Source organism: Typha latifolia, chromosome 5 (genome assembly GCF_019914945.1).
Source record: "Typha latifolia isolate L0001 chromosome 5, TyphaL0001v2, whole genome shotgun sequence".
NCBI classification, from domain to species: domain Eukaryota; kingdom Viridiplantae; phylum Streptophyta; class Magnoliopsida; order Poales; family Typhaceae; genus Typha; species Typha latifolia.
The window spans coordinates 8144158-8160185 of NC_133090.1; the positions used below are offsets into that span (position 1 = coordinate 8144158).

At 36.5% G+C, this 16028-nt stretch overlaps 1 protein-coding gene across 4 annotated transcripts in view; it reads left to right on the forward strand.

Moving 5' to 3' along the window:
• LOC140789331 (uncharacterized) overlaps positions 1-16028 on the forward strand; it is a 59549-nt gene that overhangs the window by 31208 nt on the left and 12313 nt on the right. For all 4 annotated transcript variants that reach the window (XR_012109152.1, XM_073138995.1, XM_073138997.1 and 1 more), the window contains exons 7-9: positions 9000-9128; positions 9259-9303; positions 11385-11464. Coding sequence is in view for 3 of the 4 variants with exons in the window: in XM_073138995.1 (XP_072995096.1) it covers positions 9000-9128; positions 9259-9303; positions 11385-11464 (254 nt within the window). In the remaining variant the exon portion in view is untranslated. The remainder of the gene's footprint in view (positions 1-8999; positions 9129-9258; positions 9304-11384; positions 11465-16028) is intronic.

A 16028-nucleotide genomic window follows, 5' to 3' on the forward strand; every position in this document is an offset into this window, starting at 1 on the left:
GATCTTCTTTCTTTGAAGAAGATCTTCATTTACTCACAAGACTGATCGTGAGAAATAAGTTACGATCTGCTTTGGCAGATTGTAGCTTAATTCTTCTCTCATTCTAGTGTTTCGGCTGGATTTGGGAGGAGCAGACATAGAAGGAAAGTGGAGGTGGAGGTAGAGGTTGAGGCAGAATAGGAGGCGGCGGAGATGGGAGGAGCGAGGAAATAATAGTGGAAGGTAAATGTGTCCATTCTCACTGTGGCATAGTAGGCACGTGTCGCAGCACATCGTGCTGTGCTAACGATTGATCGGCAAGGGCCATACCTATGGCACGACAATCCTTGACCCCAGCTATTGTAAAGCCTTAATCTTTTCTAACTATAAAGATAATTGTCCCTTCCTTTTTTATCTAATACATCTATATGGGTAGAAATTACCATCTATTAGGGTTTATAATGACTTTTTTATCTGTGCTTCCAACCAAAGCAGTTACATATATGTGACCTTATTGATGAATTCTTGCCCAAGGTATCCATTATCCAGTTTTCTTGTTGTTCAACCAGAGGTTCTTAGTTTGCAAGGTTTTTGAAATTCTGAAGTCCTCATTTTGAACAATGACTATGGTAAATTTTAGCTTACAATCAAATGTTCTCAACTAGCCCCTCTAATGTTGCTGAAACTGACCGAAATTGGGAGAGAGAAAGAAAGAGAGAGAGGGGAGTAAGAAGAAAGAGAGAGAGGAGAGAGAGGTAAAGAGAGCTCATCGGAGCTTGTCGGTGAAGCATCACTAGAGAAGAACTATAGAGGGAGAGACTGAGAGGGGGAGAGAGAGAGAGAGAGAGAGAGAGAGAGAGAGAGAGAGATTGAGAGAGAGGAGGGAATCGTAGAGGGAGAGATCGAGAGAGAAGGGAGTCGGTGAGGAAGAGGGAGAGTTAGTGGGAGAGAGAGAGAGTGAGAGAGAGGAGAGAGAGACAGTGATGAAGAGATTGAAAGAAGGGAGTTGGTGAGGGAGAAGGAGAGCGAGAGGTAATTTGAGTGACAAGGGAGTCGGTGAGAGAGAGAGAGAGAGGTAGTGAGAGAGTTAATAAGAGAGAGTTAGTCGGAGAGAAAATTAATAAAAGAAGAGAGTGCGAGAGAGTGGGAGAGAGTTCGATAAGAGAGAGTAAGCGAGTATTTATTTGTATAAGAGGAAGAGAGAGTGAGTGGTAGAAAGAGAAAGATAGAGATTGAGAAAATAATATTTATTTTTTAATTTTTTTAGATTTTATATATGAATAATTTATGTTTATATCTTATTATTATTATTTTTTTAAAATTTTAGAAATTTTCTAGATTTTATAAATTATTTTAAAATATAAATCAATATGGCCGATAAGTATCATTGTTTTGAATGATCGATCCAGATCCCTATTCCAATACTTTGAACCTTGGAAAAATTGCGCGTTTCGGCCTACAGTATCGTATTTTAGTATTAGAAAAATACTAAAATTTAGAAATTACTAATAGATAAATATAAATTACTTCCATATAAAATTAAAAAAAATACTACTCTTGCTTTTCATCTATCTCCATCTCCCCCACTCTCTCTTCTCTCTTTTTGACATAAAAAATCCATCTCCTACTCCGTGTCTCCCTCAATCTCTCATTTCTTTCTCCGGACACTCTTCCATTCCCTCCCTCTCTCCTCTCTCTCACTCTCACTCTCTCATAGTGGCTCTCCTCTCCCTCACCCTCGTGCTCTCCTTCACACTCTCCCTTTCTCTAACACACACCTCTCTGTCCCTCTCTTTCTTGGCTACTATAGCAGCAGCAAATAGCTCTGCTACAGCAGCGAGGAGAGATGGAGAGAGAAAGGGAGATGGAAGGGGAGGAGCGAAGGTTAGAGGGAAAAAGAGGCAAAGAGATAAAAGAAAGAAAGAAAAAAATAACCAAAGAAGAGAAAGAGAAACGCCTCACATCACTGGAGGCCTCTTGTCAAAAAATTACTTGTCGCTCATCGTTGTCTGATTGAGAGGTAACAAAGCATCGAGAGAGAGTGAGAGTCGGGAGGGTTTTAAGCGTGTGAGAGGTGAGAGAAACTTATTAATTGGGTTTTGGATTTGGGTCAAATTTGACCCATTCATACCTTAATACTATGTATGTTTTGGCCTATTTTGGCCTAAACAGCCAAAACTAATTGGTTTCAGGCTGATAATTAATAGGACCAATTATTGACGCCACTGGATTTGTCCAATAGGTACTATATGAAAGATATCTTCAAAATAGCAATATCTTTTATAGGGTTTTATGTTTAGTAGGATTTCACGTCGAGAACATGCAGTGAAAGGGATGAAAAGGAATAAGGATGACAAAAAACCTAGATCCTTCTCCTTCACGACTAAAGTAAAATATCTCATGTGCTCTCTTTACGTGTTCCCACAAACTCCGAAGAGAGTCCTCTAAAAATTCACCGAATGGCTGAGCCATGTATCTCTACATTCATGGGGAATTTTCCAGCTTGAAATGTATCTTCACCCATACAAAGAACATGCCATGCTTCTCTACTTAATATGTGGAATTTTTCACATGATATGTGACCTTTATGTTCCCTCGTGAACATAAAGTTAGCAGAAACATGTTGGAGTGATATGATCTAAGACTAGACCACCTCGTGAACATTAGGTTATGACTTATAGCCACTTATCTAATTAGTTATTTAATTCAATGTCTAATTTAATGTCAGCTTGTTTTTGTCGATTTGGTTAAATGTTGGACTTGATGTGGCCTTGGTTAATTATGTGGTTTGAGTTAACCAGTTAGCCTTTGATATATAATATGGAATGCAACCTGGATTAAGAATGAATTGAGAATTGATAATTTTCCTAATCTCCTGTCACGACCTGAAATCATAATCATGATCGGCTATGCACCTCAATATGCTTGAGATACATGAAACCTTACTAATACTTCTTAAGTGTACAATGACAAAAATAAATAAAAGAAGAGAACTGCTTTATTTGATTTAAACTAATTACAATAAAAATAAAACAATATTATTATTACTGTGTCTCTAAACGAAATTAAATTAACAATTAATCTAAAACATAAGACTAAAAGAACAGAAAGGGAAACAGGTAGGTCCTATGTAGAGATAGGGTCCCAATGCATCTTGCTTAGTCGCCACACTAATCATTACCTGAAATAATAGAATAGAGAAAAAGAAATCCATGAGCTAATAATTATAGCTCAATGAGTAAAATCTACTATAAAACTAATTAATTCTAAAATTTTATAGTGTTAAATAAAACCCAAGTTCAACAATATAAATAATAATTTCTAATAAGTATGCTCTTAAAATAACTACAATAATAATAATAAAGAGTCATAACTTGTAGCCTTGCTAAGTTTCAACATATTAACTTCTTTCTACAAAATAATGATGTCATTTGTCTCAATGGGTCTATACTCTGTGGATCCACATCAACTAGAAGTCACTTCGAGATGACGATCGGGTCTTTTCCTCATAGTTGATCCAGTTAGAATCATTTAGAGGTGTCACTATGTAATAAACACACCCTATTTTTTTCACTAACCGTTGAAAGAGGTTAGAGTCATCTCAAAAAATTTTTGATCTATCATGGGATTGTTCCCTAACTTCACTAGAGTCACCTAAGAAGGTCATTGCAGTGATTTGAAATAGGACTTTGCTCAGGACTTCCAGTTAGACTTGAGTCACCACGGAAAGCCGTAAGCGATCTATACTAGGACTGATTTCTAAGTTATACTAATACTAGTTTTACCTTTCTCTAATAAAATTTGTAATTTGCACAAGGTATGGCGATGTACTAAGTATAATAATTAAATGCACACAGAAAATATAATAAATAAATTTGCACTAAAGAAAAATAAATAAATAAATTTGCACACAACAAATTACATGGTCTAATAAAGGTACGGAATATAATATAAATAAATATATGAGTAAACCCATTCACCTGAGTCTAGGTAAAATAACTGAAATCTCTAATTTCTAGTTCACGTGTCAAAAATAACCACCTTCAATAATAAACGACAATTAAATTTTAAATTAACTAATATCATTAGTTCTAAGATTTAAAACTTAAAAAAAGAAGTTAAAATAGTTTAAATTAAACCTATTAGATTGGGTTGGGCTACTGCTTGCCCGTAGTCCACACCAATTCGATCGAGCTAGGCCAAGGCCCATCTAAAATAGTGGACTAGGCTGCATTGCCACCCATAGCCTACCCACCATTTAAGTGGTTCAGGTTGGGTCTTTGGATTCAAAATCTAGGCCCGAACCTAACCCCCCGCAACATGGGTTAAACCCAAGCCCAACCAAATCCCTCCCCACACTCGACGCAAGGGAGAGAAGATAGAAAAAGAGAGAGAGAGAGAGAGAGAGTCCGCTGGTAACCCTTGTCGGCGATGATTCGTTGGCCGCACCCTAAGCTCCCCGACACCCCTGTGACTCAGGAGACTATGAGAGATGGAAAAGCCGTAGATGACGGTCGACAGCTTGACTCCATGGCCGGCATCCATGGAATCGTCTTCTACCACACATCGAGCCGCGAAGACTCTAGGGAAGTGTGCCTGCAACATGAGGCTGACGACGCAAGGCTATGGCACACAAGCGGCAACGACCCGAAGCCGCAGGCCGGCTCAATTAGCGTGGTGGTCCCCTATTACTCCGACGATGATTTGATGGTTCAAACCCACGTTGTGACTTTGACGGCAAGAAAGAAGAAGACGAAGGAGAAGAAGGAGAAGACATAGGAAAAGGAGGCTAGGGTAAAGAAGAGAGAGAATTTAGAGTTTAATTTATAGAGAAAAATCTAAATCTAAATTAGATTTGGATTTGGCGAAATACTTGCGGCTACCTCATTGCATACCCAAGAGAGAGAGGGGAGGGGGTCGCACATGTAGCGAAATACTTGCGGCTGCCTCCCCTATCGAACCTCCCCTCTTCCCTAGGATTGACCACCTTGTCCCCCTTCTTCTCTCCTTATCATGTACAACCATTACCTTGAGTTGCCCACATTTTGGTCACCATCTCCATCATCGCCACTAAGACGCAAGCCACAAATCAAGCCGTATGCCATCACCGCCACTTCCACCGCATTCCCTAGCCTCACCGCCCTCTTCCACTACCCTCTCTCATCCTAAACCTTCTTCCCTACCCTCATCCATGAACCTCATCTCCACCACATCCTTACCACTATTAGAGACCTGGAACTCTACCTTTATCCCTCTAACCCGAAATCATCTCCACCTGCCTCTAACAGCACCATCAGAATATAGCTGTTATTAGATCTAGATATGGTCCGAATATAAGAAGGGCGTGAATAAAAAAAAAAAGTAAATCGAGAAGTTTTAGTATGAACACATGGTTTCGTAGTTTTTTTGACTTTGGACGAATATTTGGTGAATATTCACCACTGACTATGCAGATTGCATTCTTGCAATCCCACGCAAAGTACCCTTTGAGAACTAGGTTGAGTCGAGTTAGCTAGGTTGAGTCGAGTCCAGTCTAATTGGTTGATTTTTGCCTATTGTCTTTAAATTTGAATTAAAGCAGATAGTCCACATATGTAACCTAGTAGAGCGATTTGGATCTGAACCACTATGTCTTCACTTCTATAAATAGGAGTAGCCATTGTTTAAATAGGAGAAGGGAATGAACCTTGGATTAGTAAAATAAAGAAATTGTTACAAACTGATTAGAGTTTGCAACAAGGGTCTGCTCTGATACCATTGTTACTAACTAGATATAGGCCGATCTATTCATAGAAAAAATCTAATATTATTTTTGAAGGTGGCCTCACAAATCATGGATCTAACGTCTTTAGAATAAAGTGACTGAGATTGGGATAAAATGTTATGAATGAAATAGTAGAAAAGGGTTGAAATTAGGCAGAACAGGTAATTCGACGTTGCAGCGGTTGTTAGAGGGTGGTGGACAGCCGTGAGGTGGTGAAGGTCAGTCGTATGAGTGGGTGACTCGTGGAGGTGATAGTAGCTATGATTTAGAGGTAAAGTTTGAAGTTAGATTTACTTTTAGGAAAATAAATGGTTACAATTAAGTTACTTCTATACCTAGATTATTTTACTCTAACTCCTAAGATAAACTTAAGGATAAAATAATTTCTTGATTCTTGAATGTTTAAATAAAAAAGACCGATCTCTCCTATATAAAGAGGTCGGATATAGTCCTACTAGGACAAGCCCTAAAGGCTTACACGACTCAAACTAGGATTTGCCTTAAAGACTTATATGATTTAATTAGACTTACCTTAAATGTTTACATGATTTAACTACACTTACATTAATGGTTTATATGACTTAATTAGATTTGCCTTAAGAGCTTACATAAGAGATAAATATGAATTAATTAACAGATAAATAGACTTGATCTGTCAAATCGAATGTCCCCTATTGGTGTGATTCAACCTAATCCGGTTCGCATCAATCTAGCACGCTTCCTATCACCTTGCTCTTAAGGTGTCCATGGTCGTTTCCAAACCTTCTATTGCTCTCAAACTACATGTCACTTGGAAGTAAGCCACATGGTGGGTTCTACTCTAAGGCCCACTTGTTTGAATCATAGTTTGCCCTAGCTGCAAGCAGCTTAGGCCAAATCCTAGTCACGAACATATGGTTTAGCCCATGGCTCGGGTGTGGAGGACCTAAGGAAAAGATAGGCAGTAGTGGTTTGGGCTGGAAACTTGTGAAATAGTGTCGGCGAAAAAATAGGGTTTGGGCATCATTTTCCATCGCAGATGGGAGAATGACGTCTAGGCAGGAGCTCCACTGCGGTTGGAGGAGGTGTCTTGGCTGTGGTTTGGTGGTCTCTTCCACCTCCTTCATGGGTTGGTGGTGGTGCTGAGGAAGCTTCCATAGGGATGGAGATGAGATCTTATTTCTTTATTGTAGTGATCTTCATATTTGCTTTGTCTTGCGTATTCACCATCGGTCAAGAAATGATGGCTCTGATACCAAATTGCACGAATTGATTAGAGTCGATCCGCAACAAGGGCATACCATTTTTATGAACGTCTGGTCTGATACCACTGTACGAACTAGATCGGGGTCGATCCGTTTGTAGGAAAATTTGAAATTTTTATTGGATGTTGCCTTGCGTGTTATGGATTTAATGGCTTTGGAATGAAACGATTCCGAGGGGGAGAGGTAAAAAGTTACGAATGAAATAATGGAGAAGAGTCGAAGTTGGGCAGAATAGGTAATTCAATGTTGTGGCGGTCGTTGGAGGGTGCTGGTCAGATGTGAGGTGGTGGAGGTTGACCGTATGAGTGGGTGACTTATGGAGGTAATGGTGGCTAGGGTTTGAAGAGATAATTAGAATTCTAAGATATATCTACTCCTAAGAAAATAAACGACTACATTTAATTTATTTACTCCTAGAGTATTTTATTTTTACTCTTAAAATAAACTTCAGGCTAAAGTAATCTTTCGATACTCGGATTCCATGTATGCTAGGATGGTTAAATAGAGACTGACCTCTCCTATATATAGATGTCAGTTACAATGTGTCATATTAAGACTAGTCCTAAAGGCTTACACGACTCAAACTAGGATTTGTTTTAAAAGTTTACATAACTTAGTTGAACTTATCTTAAAGGCTTACATGATTTAATTAGACTTGTCTTAAAACTTATATAACTTAACTAGACTTATTTTAAAGAACTTACATAAAAGATAAACATGAATTAATTAAAATATAAGTAGATATGATCCATCGAGGTCAATATCTTCATTGATATGATCCCGACTTGATCCGGTTCGTATCATCCTAGTTAGGTTTAATTACCTCCCTAACATTTCCTAACTTAGTTGACATCTTTTCTTCTGTCAGCATCTTCCCGTGTGTCACTAATTCACTATCAGCATAAGATCCATGGAACCTGACCGTAATACACTTGTGCACAGCTGGATTTTACATGTTGGGACCATAGTACCATACTGTAAAAGAGATAAAAACAATAAGGGAAATACAAGATTTATATGGAAAACATCTAATTGGTAGATTTATCTCCTTCAAACTTAAGAGTAAACATCTCATGTACTCTCTTTCAAAGTCCTCATGAAAATTGAAACAACATAGCTCACCAGAAACTCTTAAGCCCAAATAGTTAGGCCAGCTAAATTGTGCATCACCTCATCCCGTGTGCACATAAATCCTCCACATTGCAAATGCACTGCTTTTCCCTAGACGAACCACGAGTCATGCTCTCTCCACTTCTGGAAGTCTTTATCTGAACTGCAAGCCTCTGGGTCCATCTTCTTCATGGGCAACAATGCAAGGGGTTTTCTTGCCCAAGCCTCTATGCTTTGGTCCTCCGTTCCATCTCTTCAACTGTCCCTTGGAGGATCTTGAACCTTTTAATGAAGTACTATCTATATCTTACTATGTAAATTGCTTGATGCAGTCGTCATAAACAGAATGACTATAATACCTTAACAATCCTTTCTTCCAGGAATTCATATAAGATGTCTTAAAGGTTGAAGTGCAGGGCTATATGAAGAATGCAATAAAAATCTCAAACTGTTGATATGATCATAAGTTCCTCAGTTTGTTTACTTCATTCCGATTATTAAAAGATAAATCAAGGAAACATGGATCCCTTGTTCCCTGATCCTCTAGCATTGAGATTTTTTAGTTTTTTAGTTTTTTTACTCAAGGGATATGAGATTTTTTAGTTTTTTTACCTTAAACAGTAAGTATTCTTCTACTTTTCATAAGAGTTTGAATGTCTGGTAACATTGTCAGACTATCAGTTAGATATGGACAACAAACCACTTCGAGGGAATACAAATTTTGCAACTTACAATTTCCATAAATGTAATCATCTCTCGTTCAATCTATAGTTTTTCTGAATTTTCTTTACGATATTGTAAATGAAGATATATAATGAGATTCAGTTTCATGGCTCTTCCGTTTGACCTTTGAGTTGTTTTTATTGGTGTGGGTAGTTTACTTGCCTTTTGTTCTTTGTCAGGAGCCAGCTTTTCAAGAACTGATACTTCTTTATACTGATGAAGCAAGTCAGAGTAAAGCTAGAGACAAAATAGATATGTTGCCATTGCAGTTAAAGATATATGAGCGGATACCTATTCCTGATCTTCCCGTAATTAAATGAGACCCTGAATTAAACAGTTATAAGAACAGTTTAGATTTGTGGTATACTTGTTTACTGTCGCCTTCAGATCTGTTACTTGGAAAAAATTTATAACAGTAAAAAATCTTTTCATGTGCAGGTTGTTTTTCCTCACAAGAAGTTGTCCTTTCGGATCCTTGATACAGTAATTTTCTTTTGGAGTACTCTTGATTTTATTGACTTTATTTATTGAAATTTTCTCTTTTTCTATAGTGTTGTTTAATTTGTTGATGAATTGATATCAGACTTATAGAGGGGAAAAATATAACTCCATAAGTTGGTGTTAAAGCATATGAATCAAAGAAAGGATTTCCTCATAAAACAACTAATAGTACTAGAACCTACAAAAATGAGTATGTGGCAACTACATTAACCTTTGTAGCATCGAGTAGATATAATTACTACATAATTACACTTATTTAATATTTTAGTTTCAGTTAATGCTTAAGCCAGATCAGTAACATTAGGATTTCTGTTCTTTAAACTGTAAAATTGTATGAATTTGAGAACATGTATTGATATAGCTAATAAATGTAGTCTGTTTCCTTTAGACAATCACTTGAGTTTGTGTAATAGGTCCAGATTAGGTCAGAAAAGTAATTTGGCATATGAAACTTTCTCCAGACTAGGTCCCTAGGATATTTACAACAATAGGGTTACAAATAATTGTGTTTTGTGATGTGAACAATGAAGATGTAAGGAATTTTGAATCATAATACTAGTTAGTATGCAGGGGGAAAGATAATTGACATTATTTACCTATGGATGTTGTCCTTGCCTCTTATGCAACATTCACATTATTATGATGAGTCAACAGTTTTTGGATCGCAGAGTTTGGCCAATAACTGAAAACATTCCATCTTCTCTTTATCTTATGGTAACTTTTAACTAATCCTTGTATGCAAAAATGTTTACCATCTTCCTGAGGTTTGAACTCCTTTATAACAGTTAATGCTAGTTAGGTAGTTAGTAGGTGGTTGGAAACTAGAAATGAATGAGGTAAAAGAAGATGCCTTAAATCAAGGTTTTCTAGTAGCAGATGCTTGTTCTCTCTTCAGTGATACTTCATCAATTTCCTTCTAGGGACAACTTATCTTGCATACCTTCTGCATGACCAAAATTTGAATTCCATCATACATTGTTTCTTGTCTTTTGATGCCCTGACCTTGCTCATCATTCCTTGACAATAATTGCCTAACTGTTTTACCATCTTATCATCTAGCTCTATTTAGTGACTCGGTTTTTATTACTCATGTTGCTGTCTGTTTGGATTTTGATATCAGCACCTTATGAGGCTTTGTTGATCCATACAAGCATTCACAAGCCAAAATTGCCCTTCTTTCAATCTTCTTAATCTTCAGATTGACTATCTTAGTTGACTGTGTACTGCACTCATTAATCAAATTATTATCTTTAATTATGATACCACTTTATTGGAAATTCTGTGGTATATACAATTCTTACCCTTGTGGATCTCATTAGGCAACACTGTCCAAATCATTGAGACTAAAGGATAGCTTGTTGTTTTATCCTCGTTGAATTTATCACTTTTGGTTAATCAGTTTAGTGATTGGATCATATCCTTGAGCACAAGTTAATATTGGAGCTTTAATCTTGTCTGGTTACATAGGTGCTGCTGTGGAAGGAGCAAAGTACTCGTCACTTGTATAATATCATGAGGTTTCTGAAACATTATAGTGAGAAGAGTTTGCCTCTCTTAATAAATTTTGCAGTATGCTTAGTGAGAAGAGTTTGACTTTTCAAAATGACTTTGTAATATGAGACGGGACAAGAAAAACTTCTCTAGAGGATTTGTGGGCGAGGTAACCCATAAGGAATGATAAAACAAAAGCCAGAGAAAATGCCAAAGTCATTCTTCTAGCCTATGCTCTATGTAAGTCATGAATGTTAGAGAAAGGAACACTTAGGACATTTAGTACCTCAGAATTCAGAAGAATCAACAATTCTTTCTAATGTTATGTTTTTTTTTTTACTTTGTGTTGTATGTTTAAATGCACTGCTATAATATTTCATCCAACAAAGTAATAGCTGCTGTTGTTCTCTCTTCACAGAATGCTAATAGATGGTTATTGATCATTTTGATAGCACCAAGTGATATTTTTTATACTTTATGTTGAATTTGTTGTGTAAATGGCCAAAGGATAGTAGTATATCTAGACACAATCATCTGACAGTCTTGTACTTTGTCAATTATACTTGTCGCAGGTGCGGTTGGATGCTGCTACCATCATAGGGTTGTCTGCTTATTTGGTTAATTACAAATTTCTGAGCATAGCCTCCTCTCCGTAAGTATCAATATGGTTTTAGTTTTGACTTTCAACTTCCATTTAGCATTTGTAAATTAGTATAGTTTGACATTTTTGTATGGACTGTCACTGTTTTCAGTCGGAAGTTTCTCGAACTATGAAATTATTATATCTAGGTGCCTTTCGATTTCATTTTTTACTCTTTTCTTTTAACTTTGCAAAGCATTTATTACAGATGTTTCTAAATGATGAATACCTATGAGAAGAATTTTAGATTTTTCCCACCTATACTCCAATTTGACATGATTAGTAAGCTGCTTAGTTTGATAATTTCAATATATTCATTTCTTTTGCCAAATAATAATGTAGTAAATGGAAGCGCACCCAAATGTGCATGACTATCAGTCATACAGTGCTGATGTGCTTCCATGAGATTCATAATTCAACTTTTCATATTAAGTTAAAAGACAGTGTTATTATAATCTTGTGAATTTTAAGTTGAAAGAGGTATACATGATTTTATGAAGTATAAAAGTCCATGTGCTATGTGGAAAATAAAGTTCAGTTGAAATAGGAGGGAGAGAGGGTTGGATGGCGTGAGTTAGTTGCCAACTTGTCATTTTGACCAATTTTAGGGGAAAAATACTAAATCAATCTATGTGGTTTTTGACCTTATAAATCAGGTTCTATGGTATCATTTCTATGAAAGGGATCCATGTGGTTTGCAACTTTATTAAGTGGTCCCTATGGTTTTATATATGGATTGCCATGCCAACCCTAGGACGTCACACCACTGAGACACCTTTAATACATCTCTAGTATATCTTTATAGTATCTAGAGATATCTTTTATTTGAATATATGTGTTAAAGCCTAAATTAATCTTTTATCTATTGATCAATTTTGTAAATGACCTATTTTATTAAGGATATAGTAGAAATATATTTACACATAATATAATTGAACACATTTGTTAATTAACAATAATTTAATAATTAAAATGAATACCTGGTTGCATATATAATAATAGGAAGGATTAAAGACTTCATTTGTCGGTAGAAGAATAATACAAAAATGTTGAATATTGTCGATAATCTTCAAAAGTCATCTATTGGTATTATTGTTTATTGTAATGTTTCACATAATCTTCATACAAACATAAATTTTATAATTCTAGTATGACATGATATTAAGAAGAAAACTTAAATTTTTTCTTTAATTTCCTCTTTCTCCTTTTTTCTCTTCTCTTTCACTTTCTCTCACCTTTCTATCACTTTCATCCCAAATTTAGTTAAGTGTGGGCTGCCAAAGTGACAAATAATGAGACAAAAAACTAACCATTAATGGGTTATTGGAGCATTATCACTAACACTTATTCCTTTAATGAGTTATTGGGTTATTGGAGGTTTTAGAGCATCACCACTAACCCTTAATGGGTTATTGGCTTATTGGAGTCTCCAAAACATCATGTGACCCATCATCAGTCAGCAAACTTGTTGTGCTGGCTCGGCATGGTGGTCAGTATGCCTCAGCATAGAGCTGTGCTAAGTGTGTGCCACCATCAGCACAGGGCATGCCGACTGGCATTGTAATTCTCCTTCACATCTATTAAAGAAATCCTTATGGCTTGACATTGCATAAAGTCCATGTTTTCCAGCTTTAAAAAATTATTCCCTTCAACTTCAAGCTATAAGGAGCAATCATTTTGTAAATATAAAACACAAGGAGTAATTCTTAAAATGAAGCAAAAGTACAATGATATCTTTTATAAGAAAGAAACCATAAAAACCGATTCTATAAAGATGAAAACTACATGATCATTTTTATAAAATTCAAACCACAGGATTGGCCATGCCTAGTCTTGATCTATGCTCGGCTGGAATCAGCATATTGGGCCGAAATTGAGTAATTTAAGACCCATTTCAATTGAAACGAGGCAAAACATACTAGTATTAATGGGTCAAATCCAACTCAGGTTCAAAACCCAATTAATATGCAATAACTTTCTCGCTTCTCTCTCATGCTCATCTCTTTCCTTCTCTTGATGCATCCATCCCTCAATCTGATGACGGCGAGCAATAAGTAATTTCCAAGAGATAGGCCTCTGGTGGTGGGCTCTCCGGCAAAGGTGTTTTTTTCTCTCTTCTTTGGCAAGGGCTTTTTTTCACCTCTTCCTCTCTCTCCCTACCCTCCTCCTCGCCTCCCATCTCTCTCCATTTATCCTCGTTGTTGTAGCAGCCCTACCCTTACTACGATATAGAGAGAGAGAGGCATGGGTGATTTTTCTTATTTTTCATGTCATTTTTAGAATTTTCCTACATTTTATAACAAATTTTTAATTTTTATATAATAAAATAACTTGATACCGAGACAATTGATATGACGGTTGGTATGACCAATATGGCCGATATGTGTCCTTTTTCCAAGTGAGCGATTTAGATCCCAAAATTGCTACTTAAAGTCTTGTTCTTGGAGAATGGAAATGATGCGATTGGTAACTTCATCTCATCCTTATCGACGAAATGAGGAGCCTCTTAGCTAAAGAAGAGACTATATGTCATTGCTGAGATAAGACTAGAACACATGTACCTAAGGAGTGTGCCTCTTGGCTCTTGCTATTGCTACCAAAGCCATTTGCTGAAATTCCATGGAGCATTCTTGAAGGTCGTCAAAAGAAAGTGGAAAAGAGAGGGCTCTCTGAGGAAGTTTATCAAATGGCTTTGGTTGTGATGACGAGAAGCACTCTCCTGAAGCGTTGTCATGCAAAACATGGTGGAGAGAAGATGGTAGAGAAAGCAAGAAGATAGAAGAGGAATTGGGTTTTACCCTTAAAAATGGTTTCACACCAATTTCACTGAAAAGAGCAATTAAAATTCTTCATAACCTCAAAAGAAAGCACAACCGATTTATATATAGACCTTACAATAAGAATAAGCAAAAGATACCCTAAATAAAAGAAAAATATAAAAACACTCATAAATGCCACATAATAAATAAAATGGCATAAATCAAATCCCTACAGGGGGGTGGGGTGGAGGGATCATCATATGTATGTGTCTTCTACGTTGGTGCACATGCCATTGTGTCCTATCAGTGATGTCTATATTATTCTCCCTAGGTGGGAGAGAATTCAACTCCATCGAATGTGCCCCCTGCTGCTCTCATACTACTCCTGGATATTAGGATGGTGTCTCTTTAAATCATTTTGATCAAGCCACATATCATTAGATGTAGTTTGTTAGTAAAATGTGGACCTTTATAAGCTACAGATCCTCAATATTAAAAGTAGAATTGATACTAAAATCGTTTAGTAAATCTAAATCATAAGCATTATCATTAATTTTTTGAGAATCTGAAAAGGTTTGGCATTTCATGCATGCAACTTTTTGACGTTTCTAGGAGGGAACCATTTCGAACGTATCTGGACCATCACATAGTCTCCAACATTAAATTTCTTGAATCTCCTTTCTAAATCAGCTCATTTTATAATTGACATTATTTTGAGTTATTTAGTTATTGATTTCTTTATGCAAATCATAAATATATGATGCAAATGTAGATGCAGATTCGGACAACCTATGACAATAGGCCATCAGAATGAGATCTATAGGTTGTTTAGGCTTATAAACGTACACTACCTCAGTTGGACTTAGACCTATCAACTTACTAACAAAATTATTAAAAAAAATTCAGCAGTTGAAAGTTTTTTATTCTGCTCTCTTAGATTCTTGCTGAGAAGACTCCTATTGACTACTTCAATTTGCTCGTTAGTTTGAGAGTGGAAAGAAGTTGAATACTGAAACTTGGTTCTCATCTTATGCCATATGGTTTTCCAAAAATAGCTAGTGAACTTCACATCCCTATCTGACATAATGGTTTTCAGAAGCTCGTACAACCTAATGATTTCATCAAAATAGATTTTCACAAATCGAAAGGTGTCAAAAGTATTTTGATTGGATCAGGATAGGCCATAGCCGATCTTGATCCATGGTAGTGATTGGTTCCAGCCAGGTGTCGATCGGATCGGTTGATACCCAATCCGTATTGGGTTTGGATCAGCCATATCGGCGGATCCCACCCGACACGGGTTCTCTTTCTCTTCTCTCACTCCATCGCTCTCTAATTTTTTTCATTTCTTCTCTCACCGGTGCCGCATCTCGCTCATTTCTCTCTACTCTCTCCTTCTAGCGTCTCCCTCTTCTTCTTCCTCTCTTTCTCTATTAGTCTCTTTCTCCTTCAATCTCTGTTACTGCAGTAGGAAATTTGTTACAGTAGGGAGAGATAGACAGACGAGAGAGAGTGGAGAGTGAGAGAGAGGAAGAGATTGAGAGGGAAAGAGAAGGAAGAGAGAAGAAATGAAAAAAAAATCAGAGAAAAAAAATTTACCTTATGACAGTAAGATAGAGAAAGAGAGAGAAGAAATAAAGAAATAAAATTTGCCTTGTGACAATAAGAGGGATAAAATTAAAAAATAATAAATTTGCCTTTGTAGTAATAGAGAAAGAGGAAAAGAGAGAAGGGGAAAGAGAAGGGAGAGTCAACTCAGTATTCATCAAAGTTTTGAATAAGTTAATGTAATTTTTAGTTTTTAGACTTTTTATGTA